We start from the raw sequence: 15,145 nt of genomic DNA, 5'->3' as shown, positions 1-15,145 counted from the left end.
CCGGTTACAAAGGAGATCCGAGGTGGTTCGACATATACTTTCACGATAAGAAAATTAATTTTCTTTCCATTTTTTATGTTCATTCGTTAATATTAATGACTGAGTGCGGAATCAACTTCCTTCTGAGAATCGCCGAGGATAAATATTCATCATAGACCTCCAAATTGGGTATAAGGACGCCTTACGTATATGATGAGTCGGTTATATTGCTTCTCGATCTCACTGCGCGTTTGCATTGATTCAGGCAGAAACTTGCTTTCTTTTAAACTTAATTACATGTTCTTTTCATGAAGGATATAACATAGGGCGTGACTCCGATCCAGGAAGAGCCTTGGTCTCTGTGACCTCCAAATTGGCTTTATTGTTGTTTTCAAACAGTAGCAAGCTCATTTCGGCTCGTTTTGGTCGTTCAGCTATGCTCCATTTTTTCCTATCTCCTTTAATAATAATATTGCAGGAGATTCTCAACGCCGTTGTTGGTCAGATTAAAGTTTTGCAGAGCCCCATTCGAGTGGGCCTGAAACTGTTACAGACCGGGCTTTCCTCGTGACGACGAGGAATTTGGAAGATTTCATCACACGGCCGGTGGACTCATCCAAGATAAAAGAGGAAGGGGCTACCAGTTTATGAAATAGCAAGTCGGACGACTATACGATGCTACGAACTGATGAAAAAAAGGCATCCTAATCTTATGAGATTGATGATTTTTGTTTGTGGGCTTTTTCTGAACAAAGAGAAAGTTGTTACGGATGTGAGAATTCGAGTTGAGTCTATATATATATATATATATATATATTATAATTTGGAATCGGTATATTTGCTTGTAATGTTAAGTAGCTTATCCGGTTCATGATGTTAAGTAGCTTATCCGGTTCGTTTAATGTATACTCGCATAATGTGTTGGGAGAAGATCTTCTGTTATTTCATTAGGTTTATTTAAAATTATTCATAAAAAAAGAAAAGGTTTGTCTGAAATGGTATCGTCAATGATCGGCCATCCAAATTGAAAAGGTTCAATAACAAATTCAGTGTGAAAGTAAAAGAAACATTTAACCTTAATCAACTTCCAATACGCAAATCCAGTGGAAGAGTATAGAGCATTCAACTTCCATCAGAAAGAGGGGCATATTACCCTGCGGAACGATCCAAATCGGTGATGGCAGGTGTCTTTGAGAGGGACTTCCCATGTAGAGCAGTCCGAGTCGATTGCCCGAGAGGGACCTCCGACGTAGAGCCAAATTAGTCACGGTTTATGTGTGTAAATCCACTATTAATAGTGCATCATGCAAAATACAATAGAAATAGTACATCATATCTTTATCTATAAAAATAATCTCATTTGTTTTTCGAAGAACAAATATATAACACATCATATTTATATAAAAATAAATCATTATCTATCTCTATCTCTATCTCTATCTACATGTGTTTAAAATTTAAAATTCAATTTAAAAGAAGCTCAAAATCTAGAAAATAACAATCGATCCTAGAAATCTACATCTCTATGTTACCACCTCCCAAAATCATGTTCTTACTTCCATATATATAATTTATTAAAATATATAAATTATTAAATATAGATATATAGATATATTTTCGGAAAAGGCCGGATATTTTGTTCAACGGATTGGAGTGTGTGTATATATATATATATATATATATATATATGGACATGGACATACTCTCAGTCATCAAGTCTCATATCTTCTTCTCTAACTATGGCTATCACACCGTCGTCTGGACCATCCCCCGACTGGACTTTGCTGCCGAAAGATGTCTTCGGCTTGGTACTGGACAAACTGGTGGACATCTCCGATCGCATTCGGACTGCTTCTGTATGCAAGCCGTGGCTTTCGATCGCTCAGGACCACAGCACGAGGTGGCTCAAGCCAGCTCCAACCCAACTCCCTATGCTGTTGGTGCCAACCGATGACAACAGCACTACGCATCGTGGACTGTATTGTGTGGACGGGAACAGGGTCCTCGGCTCTCGTTTACACATACCTTACAGCAAGAGATGTTGCGGCTCTTCACACGGATGGTTGATATTCGCGGAGGAGGACTTGGCCTTGACACTCTTTAATCCTTTCTCCCAAGAAACTATCCACCTCCCTCCCGTCACCCGAGTCCCGACCGCAGAGGAGATAGGGGAAAGCTACTACAACCACGAGTACGAGATCCGGAAGGTGGTGCTGTCAAAGGATCCATCTTTGGCTCCCAATGACTATGAGGTCCTTGCCCTTTATGGGTTTTGCGATGCAAGCCTCGCTCTATTTCAATCTGGAGAAAACTCTTGGGTTTATCCGAAACAAGAAAATTATGAAGAGTACTATTTCGAAGATATAATCTACTCTCGAGGACATCGTCTCGCCCTGGGTAGCAAATGGGGTGTCCAAAAAGTGTTGGTATCCATTGTATCCGACGGAGAAGGCATAATAAGACTGGGATGCATAAAGCGCCTGAAGGGGCGCGTAGAACAGTCCTACATCGTGGATTGTGGGGATTCCCTGATGTGGATCGACAGGTTCTATGTGCAGAGTGACTACATCGGAGATGATGATGATGACCTAGGCAGCAGCGATGATGATGCCGACAACCACCATGACAGCACTGATGAGGATGACCATGACCAGGACAGCAGCAACGACAGAGCCACAGGATACTTCGAAATCGACGGCAAGCTGTACGCGTATATCTCAGATATTCACCACCTGACATCATCGTTCAAAGTCTACCAGATGAAGAGCATAGAGGGGAACATAGAGCTGGTTGAGTCGGATCAACTCGACGGTCGAGCTCTATTCCTTGGTCATAATCATTCATGCTCGATCTTGGCTTCTGATTTTCCGGGGTGCAGGCCTAACTGTATCTACTACATGGATGATTGGATGGAAGCGGCTTATCAACCTCTTGGGGCAATCGACATCGGAGTCTTCAGCCTCGAAGATCAATGCACCAGACCACTCTATGTCCCAACTCCCAAGCAATGGGAGTTGCCACCGCCGATTTGGATCGTTCCGCAAGGCAACCCGGTTAATATGCTCTCACTTTCTGATTAAAGTTCATCAATTTTTCTCTGGATTTATTATAGGATCTAGTTACGTCTTAGTTAGTTTAATAGGCTCCTCGCATTTGGATTAATCTTGAATGTTCTTTGATCTTCCACCGTATTTGTTATTGGAAGCACTTTTCGATTTTGACTGTCAATTATTGTCGCTACGGTAGATAAATCTAACGAAAAAACATAACCTACAATACATGTTAATGAGATTATTAAGGACGATAATCGATCTTCTTCTTCAATTCTTCTAACATGTCACTTAGGATATATCCGGCGAGTAAGAGAAGCTACTTCACATAAAAACTATTTCATACAAGCGGAACACGACGTCGCCGGCGACCTCGATATATATATATGTGTGTCGAGAGTTATGTATTATTGTAGGCACTGATCCGACCGAGCTGTGTGGGGACCGTGTACTTATCCTTGCAAATAATTGCTCCATGCCGGTTTCGACTTCGACGATGAATATATCTAAAAGATCATTTCAGGGCGATGAAGTCGTAACTTATCTAGTAAATGATATTCAATTTAATACTGCACAGTTTTGATATACTTTTGAAGCAAGCTCTGCGTAAGAAACTAGTCTTATTTTGGAATCGACCCTTTCACGTCATACGAACTCGCCTGAAGTCATTTCCGATGATCTCAACTCCCGATAAAAATGAGTTGAGCCATCAGCCATGCCAAGCCTTTGAGTCCTTTGTCGTTTCAGTTTTACGAGCCGAAACTCATATCCCATGTTTGTCTCAGACGAGACGGAATTGTACAGTGTCAAAGCGTACTGGGTTTGGACCCATTAAGAGCCCACGTCAAACTCCATTTTTTCGGTGACTGGACCGGGTAAAAGCTTCAGTGGGCTCATATTTGGGCCTGTTCTGACCCATTATCCACACCAAATCGATTCATGAACATGTCCAATTACTATCACACTAATTTCTCAGAAAATCATATTGGCTTCGGGAAATTCTATAGCACCACAGGACCATTTGATCTCTCCCCATGCAAATCCATTAAGGCTATCAGTCGAAAGCATATACATGGACGCAGACGCATCGATCGATTTCTTTAAATGCTTAGGTTGTATGAGAACTTTATCTAATATGTATTCTCAGTCACAGAACCGGCTTTTCTTTTGTGCCGGTGATCAATTACTCTAGGTACCATTGAGGACCATCTTGGCAGTAAGTCTGCAAGTGAGGGCCTTGACGGGGACCTTGCTAAGGAGCTCCACTCCCTCTGCGAAAACCACTGCCATTCCCATGTGAAGGTTCAGCTCGATGCGGCAGTGGAAGGACCAAACTCCCGGGTTATCAGCTACGAATCTTAGCGCTGTCCACCCGTACAGAAACACCACAGTTGTGTTCCTCAATTGGGGATTCTTCAGATTGAATCCCTTGGCGTTCTTGCCAGTGAACTTGCCCTCCCCGTACCCCAAAACCCAGAAGTCGCGCCCGTGTTGGTGCCACGAGTGTATCTCGCTTTCGTTCACTGATAAGGCGTTTGCATTCTGGAGGATCACGTCGATCCTTGTGTTGAAGACAATTCAATGAGCATTGGTTGGTTCCGGCAATCCAGCACATCTTTCCCTTAAACAATATATATATATATATATATATATTTCGGATTTGTATATAGTAAATGTAGAAAATTTACGATTGCGATAGTGGGACTGTGAGCCCTATCCGTATGGTGGGCCATGCAAGCTCTGTCCATTGCTTTGGAATTTTCTTGGCCCATTCCGACGCTCCCACCCCAACCCCCCCCAAAACAAAAATGTCGAACAGGCCCATCAGCCCGTCTCTCTTCGTCCTGGCTGTGCTGGTTCTTTTGAATCGATACCGTTACTCGGGCAAATTTTAATTTGAATATTGTTAGGTCATCGCGCTTTGTAGTGCACCAATTTACCGGGCAGACGTCCGCCGCTTAGGTAAAAAGGTCCGGAAAATATGAATGAAACGGAGGACATCGAAGTTTGATCTGGACACGTAATTTGGCATGCAGCCATGTACGCTAAAACTTATCGATTATCATTTTAGAATACATTTTTGAATTATAAAAAGATTGAAAAAAAAAAAAGAAAAAAGACAGAAACATTGAGATGCTGGAGATGCTGCAAAGGTCATGAGAAATGAAAAGCAAAAAGTCACATGTTAAATTCGAAAAGCCTTATAGCCAATCGTCCTGCCAACCCATCCTGAATCAGTAGTTGACAAACATATCATCACGAGGCCCTTGTCCTCATCGGGGAAACTCCAGATAACTTGCAGCAGTGGTGCCCCTTCAATTTTTACCTCCATCCGCGCAACGATCAACGTAATTTAATTCCGCGTTTCAAACTCGATATGCATTCGACATACCCAATCGTAGTTGTTCAACGGTACTTACTTTGGGTCTACATCACTCTTTCATAGAATGTTTGTAGTTTTCTCTCTACCATAAAAAACAATCATAACCATAAAGAGTTTAGTATTAACCCTCTGACTTGCTTTCGTATTACTCGAGTACTTTGACAGCATCGTCTAGAAAGACAAATCCTGGGATTGATATACATTAGACTCCATGAAATAGCCTAATGTTCGATGAAAGGGAATAGAACTCCGATCATTCCGCGAAGTCCTAATGTTCCCAAATGCGCAATGCAACAAGACCAGTTGCATTGATATTGGCAATAACTGTAATCCTCAATAATCTCTTATCACTATGCCTATGTTGACATGCTCTTTTAATCTACTTTTAGAAATCGACCAATCTGAATTGCACAGCAGAACAAATCTCCGAGGAGGGCACTGTCGGCTACTACTTGTAGCTAAGCTCTGTTCTTAGGATTCATCATCTTCGTGGGATCTTATGATGATGGCTCACACCATAATATCTTATGTTAACTATCTCCATCAAAACACAAGCATGGAAACCAAAACCCGACGAACGAGATCTCAAGTTTCATGTTCTTATCGATAGGTAATGCCCATAGGTACTTGGGAATCAGGGTGGATTCATCCGTCACCTTAATTTTCTGATCATATCTGCCGATATCGGTTAGAGTATCTTGGAGTCGAAATGTAAAGAATCTGGGCAAGATTATGCAGAGAATTTCTGATGCGATGTTTTTGCATACAAAAGGGGGAAAAAGAAAATTTTGATTTTATTGTTGGATAGGAACAGAACGGTAGTATATGACAAAACAGCACCAACAAACGGTCGAAATTGGCATTGTTCTTAAGCTGTCAGAGTCATACGTTTTCCGTATATATATATATGCGTGTGTGCATATATGTATATTTTTTATTTCTGGTTTGGAGATAAATCACATATTCGATCTTTATATAAACTAATAATAAACTTAAAAAAAGAGAAAACTATCAATATGACCATTCAAAGATCATATTATTATTAATTTAGTCATTTAAAGATTTTTACCGTCAATATGGTCTTTCAAAAATATTCAGTCATCGATTTAATCTTTCAAAGATTTTTGCCATCAATATAGTCCTTTGACGACATATTGTCATCGATTTTGTCATTCAAAGTTTTTTGTCATCAAATTGGTTATTTAAAGATTTTTGTCATCAATATGGTCCTTCAAAGATCATTTCGTTCATCAAATTAATCCTTCGTAAAACACCGTTAGTATTGCTTGACTCCGTCAAATAATTTTCATAAAAAAAAGAGAAAATATGCCTGTTGAAATAAAAAATCGGTAGTATTTCTCACTCCAACCCATGCCTTGTGATTCTGTTAACCGCTGATCGTCTCCATCTCCACCTCCACCTCCATTCATCTTCATTTTTCCCATTTTAAGAAGAGCAAAGAAACTAATCAGACACGTACATTTCCAACATGAATATATACAACATGAACATATACAGACTAATTGTTACAAAGAGAGTGCGAGAGAAACTGAGAGTGCAATTTTTTCTTCTGTTTAGAAAAAAACATCTTTTATTTGTATTTTAAATTTTTTATACAAATTGTTTGCCGAAATTAAGCAATTCTAATAGTTTTTTAACGGATGATTAAATTGATGGCAATATTATCTTTGAAGGACCATATTGATGGCAAAACTTTTTGAAAGACAAAATTGATGACAATATGGTCTTTGAAGAGAAGTAATTGGGTGATACGATCTTATCATGACGTGAGAAAATACTAATCAAAATGCATGAAACTAAAGACTCGGTGCTAATCACTCGGATAATTGTTATAATTATTCTTCATTAAAGAATTATTATTGATCATTTTTCGTTATGTCATTTAAGGTAAGATCTAAAAAGAATTTCATATTAAAGGTAAAAGTGTTTGAAGGAACAAATTGATGGCAATATCATATTGCCATAACCAAATTGATAGTTTTTCCAAAAAAAAAAAAAACTATAAATGCTTCATCTCTTGCGCCTCAATTGCAGGCTTTTCCTTGTTTACATGTAATTCACTCTGCCCCCTCTGCCATTAAGACCACCTCAAACACACTCCCTCTGCTTCTCTCTCTTGCCACCAACCACCTTATCCGGCACCTCCCGCCGGGATCTGGCCGGCGACCCTCGCCGAGAAATCAGCAACACTGCTCATATTCCATCATTTGCCTCTCTGCCGACCCCACTTGAGCTTCGCTGCTGCAGTACAGAGTCAGCATTCTTTGTCTGATCGAGTGTTCATGCAAATTTTGATCGGATCTCTTTCTGGGAATTTCTTGAATCGAGAATGCTGGATGGGTTCCTGAACTTTCCGGCGGAAAGTTCCGTTTATGGGCTGCGGTTCAGCTCGGCTCTGTTCGCCTTGTGAAGCTCTACCATTGGTGAAGTGACAAAAAAGTCACTTTGTGCTCAAGGCTGCGATTCCGGGTTGCTTGATTACTCTCAAGTTTATGAAGATCGAGGGATGTTTGAGAGATTCTAGGCGTCTTTAGTACTTTATTTAATAAGTAAAGGGCCGATTTTTTTTTGTTATTTAAATAAAGAAATATTCTGATGGTTGTTGGGAAATAATATATAGGTTCAGATTCTTGCGATATCTTTTATTCTGGGGAATATTTAAGGTTTACCAGAAAGGGGAGTGTGTAGACTCGGATAATGCGCTGAGAATGTGTAAATTAGAGGAATCTGATAAGCAGTGCAGTTGTAGGCACGGCAGATTCAGCAGAATGGGGCTGGTGGTCCTAGCCGAAGGTAAAGTTCGGAACTTTAAGAACAGCGTGGCTTCGAAATCCCGGACTAAGATGTGGATTGTTCGGGCGATCACGGCGGCGTTGATTTGGACTTGTGTTTTCCAGTTGGTGGCTTTAGGGGAGACTTGGGGGCCGCGGTTGCTGAAGGGCTGGCCTTCTTGTTTCAATCAGCCCGAGGCAGGAAGAGAATTATCCAATTTAGTGCAGGAATCATCTGCTCAGGCAACCAAAGTGCTCCTTCCACCAAAGAGTAAGTGAAGTCTGCCATCCGTTTCAAATACGGGCAACTGAATGCCTTGTTTCATTATATAGATTTGTTCACCGAAATTCAGAATTTCTCGAACTTGCTACTAAATTAGTTTGTGGGCAGCGACTCACAGCTAATTTCAATATCAGTTGTTCGGACGGTTGTTTTGTCACGTTAGTTCTTAATCTTGTGCTTTTTGGTGATTAGCTTTAGTTGTTTGCATCGTAAATCGTTCGTGCATTTGTTCTTAATCATGCTCCGTTTCTTGTAGGAGTGTATAGAAATAATGGGTATCTAATGGTTTCGTGCAATGGCGGGCTAAACCAAATGCGAGCTGCGGTGAGTATTGTTATACCTTAGTGCTCAGGATCGGTCTTTCATGGAGTTCATCTTAATCTCAGTTTCCTGTTTTGATACTTCCTTGCAGATTTGTGACATGGTCGCTATTGCGAGATACTTGAATGTCACTCTTATTGTCCCCGAGCTAGATAAGACCTCCTTCTGGGCTGATCCAAGGTGATTTAGTAGAATTCATCAGCCTTTTTGTATCACTTTCTTTTCTTTCCCTGCTTACTGTTCTGAGTGATTGTGACGAAACAGTGACTTCGATGACATATTCGATGTTAATCATTTCATCACATCTCTGAGGGACGAGGTCCGTGTGCTGAGAGAGCTTCCTCCTAGGCTGCGGAAAAGATTCGAACTCGGAGCTTTCCACTCACTGGCACCTGTTAGCTGGTCCAACATTTCTTATTATCTTCATCAGGTGCTCTCCCTATTGAAACAAATGTCTGATAACGTATTTCTTCCTAAAGCCTTCTCTTCTCGCTAACCTGCTTAAAATCTCCACTTCCATCTGCCTACAGATTCTTCCTCTGGTGCAAAAGCACAAAGTTGTTCACCTGAACAGAACAGATGCCCGCCTCGCTAACAATGGACTGCCAATTGAAATTCAGAAGTTACGATGCCGAGTGAACTTTAATTCCTTAAGGTTTACGCCCAGGATCGAGGAACTGGGCAGGAAAGTTGTCAGAATTCTGAGGGAAAATGGGCCTTTTCTTGTCCTCCATCTTCGTTACGAGATGGACATGTTGGCTTTTTCGGGCTGCTCTCATGGCTGCAACATTGCAGAGGCTGATGAACTGACTAGATTAAGGTGTAGAATCTCTCATCTGATTATTGCACCTCGTTGACCTCATAATTTTGTTAAACATTTGATTCCTATCATTTGTTTATAGATATGCTTATCCCTGGTGGAAGGAGAAAGTTATAGATTCCCAAATGAGAAGAAAGGAAGGATTATGCCCATTAACACCGGAAGAAACAGCTCTCGTATTGACTGCATTGGGCATTGATCCCAATGTTCAGATTTACATTGCTGCTGGAGAAATTTACGGGGGACAGAGAAGGATGGCGAACCTGTCTGCCGCTTTTCCAAATCTGGTGAGTACAAGAAATTTTTTGTTTGAGATAAGTATAGCAACTCGTGCAAATATTTAGAATCTACATTATACTAAGTAAAACTTATTCACGTATTTCAGTTGGCTCGTATGAGTTTAAATCTCATGTTTGTCTAGTTAAGATGAGCTTGTGACCCAAGAAACGAAAACTATCAATCCTCTACAATTTGTTTACCTCTCATAATCAATATTCATTGTGATCGAATGCGCAGGTAAGGAAAGAGACCCTCCTGAAACCTGAAGAGCTGAAGTTTTTCCAGAACCACTCATCTCAAATGGCCGCTCTTGATTACTTGGTCTCTCTCGAGAGTGATGTATTTGTTCCCACGTATGACGGAAACATGGCTAAAGTTGTTGAAGGCCATCGCAGGTGATTGTTATGACTTCTTATAAATTTTGACGATCATGTACCTGTTTCTGAAAGCGGTGGTCTTAATTAATTGACTACTCGAGACCTGTCAGACAACTGATTCTGTTTTGTTTCAAATATGTCCAGGTTTTTAGGCTTTAAAAAGACGATCTCCTTGGATAGGAAGCTTCTTGTGAATTTGATCGATCGCTACACAAATGGTTTGCTGAGCTGGGATGAGTTCTCCTCCGCAGTGAAGGAGGCCCATGTCCTTCGCATGGGCAGCCCGAGGGAACGAGTTGTGATCCCAGACCGACCGAAAGAGGAAGATTACTTCTATTCCAACCCGTACGAGTGTTTGCAACTCTTAGATGAACAAGTAAGAAGTGTATAATCGCTCGTCATCCACTCTAACAACAGGCAGTCATATACGGAAACTTCTTCTGGAGTCCAGAGCGTTCCTCCCACAGAAATTGGAATTCCAAATTCAGGGCATTTCGGGTCCTCTCACGAGGAATCGATGAAGTTCATACAGAAAAATCGTGAGACTATGGGAAGATTCTTTATGCTTTCAGAATAACTGCATTCAACACGACATGGGATAAGAAGAACAGGGGTAGGATTTTACGTTTTGAGCCACTCGCAGGATTTAATTCTCGTCATAAAACCGCAAAGTGCTTAACCGAGAAGATTCAAACGCAATATCTGATTCTTGATCCATCACATTCGCAATCTCTCTCCCCCGCATAATGCATGAGTTTTAAAAGGTAGAGTAGATGATGAACATGTTTAACTACTTCGAAGCTCACAGCAGCAGCAAGACTCTTGGGAAGTTCATGTCGACCACATGAAGCAGAGTTTCCCGTTATTCGTTTTTCCTCCTCCTCACCCCTTTTATGTTCAACTTAGAACACAAGCAGGCGATATCATATTTTTAATAGTGGAAGTACTGACCCGAAAACCGTGATGGTTTTGAATGGTTGCGAATTTTATGTTAGGCATTGCAAGTGCAAAGCAAGATCAAGAGTGATTCCTGAATATTTTAACCCAAGCATTCATTCCGAGTAGCGGAATTTGCAATAGGACGTGCAGCTTGAGCCTGGTCATTAGGGTTGCCCCTTGACTAGTAGAATGGCACTACGTCTCATTCTTACACCGAATTGCAATGGTTTTCCAAGGTAAATTTAATATATCACCGTAGCCTTTGACTATCGGTTGGAAGTTGTCAATCTCTATGTATGCAAATCGTGGATGAAGATACTCCGGTGCTTCGTATACGTCCACGAGTCAAATTATTTTGCGGGCACGCTCATTAATTTTCTTGGTTCCCAATGATGGCATCAAAGAGTCATTGCCCACTATCCAAGCATAAATACAAAAAAATAATTTCATTAGCATATGTTCTATTTGTCAAGGGAGAGATTGATTAAAAAATGGGCAAAATTGGTTGAGTTGGGGCTGCAAATAGATGGAAGAGTGGCCAGTCGTAGTGGAGTGGTGAGTGATCCAAGAAGAGGACTTGTGACTTATCCATCAACCGATCCAAGAAAAATATTGTTGCCTGTTTTGGGTGATCCAAGAAGTTGATGTTCCCACTAAATGCCTTCCTTTTGGCATTAAGTGCGACCGCTCGTAGTGCTTTTCTAAACAATTTGTCATCCTCTAATTATAAATCTGTTATTCAACGATTTCACTATTTCAAACGTAACAGTATTTTATGTTAAAGAAGTTCTGTGATTTTTGACGGAGTCATCCGAATTTTTAATAATATACGAAACTTCTAACAATTATGAGACTGATTAAAAGATTCGAGGCCATGAAGATGCAATTTTGAGACTTCAATGTGATGTCGGAACCGAGCTTGCGTAGCGTGTAATGCACGTGGTTTCAATGGCCCTATCAGTGTCTGCACGTATATCGCGTTACTACCTAATCTCTTGTATTACGTCTTAGGTGTCCTACGCTCAATCTGCAGCGGTCCTTAGCTCTCTTGTTCCTATCAACGCGTTCTTACGTATCGTGAAAATCAATGAGTCAAGAAAGTTCGGTGGGTGAAAGTTTCAAATGGCTAATGAGAGTCCATTAACCCAAAGACCACGGGGGGGAAGTTGAGAGGCACAGGAGAATTCAATTTCTTTCCTCCCACTAACTCTCATGGATCAAGTCCATCGCATGTCATAGTCAATTCCACTATCAGCGCTGGGAGTAATTAGTTGGATTAATTTTACTTCTTGTCCTTATCTGCCATGAATGAGTCTTATAGAACTTTCATTCTAAACAACTACTAATTGAAATTGTCAAAGAAATTAATGACTATTTTTATCATCGCGCAAGAGAATATAATCTTGTATTAAGAGAAAAGAACACGTATTCCAACTGATTGGCTTGGAAGTCTCCTGAACTTCTCCTCGGGGCTTCACATTTCCTATTGATCACCAAAAGACATCCGCGCATTCTCTCGGGCAATATCTTTGGGACTTCCATATCGCGATTTTGTGTAGTGATTTTTTTTTTCTTCCTTTTCTATATGGGCTTCATGCCACCAATATTACGCAAGAAACGAAGAATATATTCTTTTGAGCCCAACTCTCTTAATGGGCCCACATATCGCAGCCCATTTTTGAATTCCGAGTACGGACTTCCTTGCCCAGTAAACTCTGCCAAAATCCCAATGTTCTGTTTAGGCATCCCATGTCAACATCAGAGATTATGAAGTCTAATCCTTCTTTTGATGTTCAAGCACTTCAATGGCTTTGCGAAACACCAGAAGAAATTCGACTTCCATATCATATTTTCCAGTCGCAATACTTCCCTTTTTCCATAGTATTTTAGGTAATGGAATTACGTCATGTTTTTATAACCAGAGGTACATTATGCTGCTTATTCACGCGTTTGGAAAAATGTGAACCAAAATGGAGACGAGTTGCGGAAGCAGTTTCTTTTAAAGTGCTTCTTTTGTTGAATTCTTTTGAGTGCTTCTTGGCTATATCATCGCTATGGAGGAGGCCAAGGAGCATGGTAACGAGGTCGATCGACCAATTTCTGCTCGGATTACCATCCAGCCATCTTGCCGGTCGACCGTACATCTTCACTGAAGCACAAGAATGTTCTATAGGGATTGAATCATCGAAGGACAGAGGCAGGGGCGGAGCCAATGAAGGAGTAAGGGGAGCAATTACCCCCCTGAACTTTGAAATTTTTAAATTTTACCTCAAAAGTATGTGTTTTTTAACGTAAAATTAGTACTTTGTCCCCCTGAATTTTGAAAATTTTAAATTTTATCCTAAAAGCGTAAATTTGTTCCCTGAATAAAAATCTTGGTTCTGTCCTGGACAGAGGTGAACACGATTGAGTGCTGTTTTAGTCACTTGACTTTTCCATTGGCTTTTATGTGTGTCAACTGCCAAAGGTAGGATTCTTCTGCGCACTCGTGAATATACAGGAAAAGAAATTATCTTTGAATGGTCAAAGAAGATTCGATCATGCTTCTCATCCTTGACATGGAAATTTTGGTTTCTGAAACTAGAGAATTTCTTAAACCATTTTTCGTTGGAGTACCAAGTACCAGTGCTATGCAACAAGAAGTAACTCTTCTCAGTCAAATCGGCCTAATTCCCGTACCGCGTAACAAGATCATTTTATATGAATAGCAACCAATCAGTATTTCAGTACAACATACATTACCTATATTACCGAGTTTTCTTAAAAAAAAAAACTACATGATCTCTTTACATCCAAATACGTTCACATCAAACCTATAATTGTGTTCTGTTGTGAAGAATGAGAGATGCACGAGTAATATTATGGTGGACTTATTCAGTTACTGTCACGCTCCGGTCCCATGACAGAAAGGTCTCGCCTCGTTATATGACCTGACACAGACACTGGGATGTTCTCGTGAGAGCTCATAAGTCATCATCCTTGGAATCTCTTCTTTTAGGATACATCGATCCCCTTTTGACCCGGTCCAACAGAACTACATCGATTACACTTTATATTATCGACCATAATACGACCTAATTCTGGGTCTCACGATAACTACAACTGTAATCCACAAGCTTTAGAAATGCCAAGTTCATGCGGGAGGTTTTTTTTTTTTTTTTTTTTTCCGAACATCTGCTTGCAGAAGTAGCCAATAAATGTGAACACAAAATCTGCTAGCAGAACCGCATTTTGTGAGGGGACGAGAAGTGCGTAGCAGCAGCCACAATGGCCGCTTCTGGCCCAGTGGTGGGCTTCCGCGTGGCAGTCGATGATCGCTTCTTTCCGGCTCTATCGCCACTACTTTCAAAGGAGACAAAGAAGCAAGAAAAGAAGGTGGAGAACCAGTTGATGCTCTTACTAAGACCAACCGCCATGGTGTTTTCTAGCTGCAGGAAATTAAGGGCTGTTTGGCTGAAAGACTAGTGTGTGTGTTGCAGAAGTTCGGAAGTTCAATTTGGTCTTTCTTGCTGAATTGCTAATGATGAAATGGTCTGCCTAAACATATATATATATATATATATATACACACATATATATATTTATAGAGAGAGAGAGAGAGAGAGCTGAATTTCTTGATAATCAAGGAAACCCCGGTCTCGTTTTCTCGGTTTCTCCGAAACATCTCTCTCCTCATTTCCATGGAAATGTCAAAAAGCAAGTCATTTGACTAAAACAGTTCTATAGACTTTTCTCAACAAGCAAAACGCTAGCAGACATATTTCAATCCTGTCAGCAACAAAAAATGTTGCTAAATTATCTGAGGGGAGTGCTACCGCATTTCGAGGTCGCTTCTCAGCAGATAGAAGCAACCATGGCCCATGCACAAGTTGTTCATTGACCTGGTTGAGCTCCACACCTAAGGCTGCACAAAATTCTGTTA

At 40.7% G+C, this 15,145-nt stretch overlaps 2 protein-coding genes across 2 annotated transcripts; both read left to right on the top strand.

The window, feature by feature from the left end:
• Positions 1–1,519: 1,519 nt before the first annotated feature.
• On the top strand, positions 1,520–3,193 carry LOC116205664 (F-box protein SKIP23-like). Its single transcript, XM_031538296.1, has one exon. It carries the CDS (start codon positions 1,719–1,721, stop codon positions 3,057–3,059), a length of 1,341 nt encoding a protein of 446 aa, XP_031394156.1. The 5' UTR covers positions 1,520–1,718; the 3' UTR covers positions 3,060–3,193.
• Positions 3,194–7,458: 4,265 nt separating this feature from the next.
• Positions 7,459–11,004, top strand: LOC116206242 (rhamnogalacturonan I rhamnosyltransferase 1). Its single transcript, XM_031539057.1, has 8 exons — positions 7,459–8,475; positions 8,744–8,811; positions 8,900–8,988; positions 9,073–9,238; positions 9,339–9,628; positions 9,711–9,915; positions 10,145–10,302; positions 10,429–11,004. Exons 1-8 carry the CDS (start codon positions 8,142–8,144, stop codon positions 10,673–10,675), a joined length of 1,557 nt encoding a protein of 518 aa, XP_031394917.1. The 5' UTR covers positions 7,459–8,141; the 3' UTR covers positions 10,676–11,004.
• Positions 11,005–15,145: the final 4,141 nt, after the last annotated feature.

The sequence above is a fragment of the Punica granatum genome, chromosome 4 (assembly GCF_007655135.1).
Source record: "Punica granatum isolate Tunisia-2019 chromosome 4, ASM765513v2, whole genome shotgun sequence".
In the NCBI taxonomy this organism is placed as follows: domain Eukaryota; kingdom Viridiplantae; phylum Streptophyta; class Magnoliopsida; order Myrtales; family Lythraceae; genus Punica; species Punica granatum.
Note: the sequence above shows the minus strand (reverse complement) of the source record. Positions and strands in the feature narration are given on the sequence as shown.

Bases quoted from the DNA above. Each gene is read 5' to 3' on its own strand.
- LOC116206242 (XM_031539057.1), top strand. From the start codon at position 8,142: ATGTGTAAATTAGAGGAATCTGATAAGCAGTGCAGTTGTAGGCACGGC. The intron at 8,476-8,743 runs GTAAGTGAAGTC...CGTTTCTTGTAG, and splicing joins AGTGCTCCTTCCACCAAAGA to GAGTGTATAGAAATAATGGG. The intron at 8,812-8,899 runs GTGAGTATTGTT...ACTTCCTTGCAG, and splicing joins TAAACCAAATGCGAGCTGCG to ATTTGTGACATGGTCGCTAT.
- LOC116205664 (XM_031538296.1), top strand. From the start codon at position 1,719: ATGGCTATCACACCGTCGTCTGGACCATCCCCCGACTGGACTTTGCTG.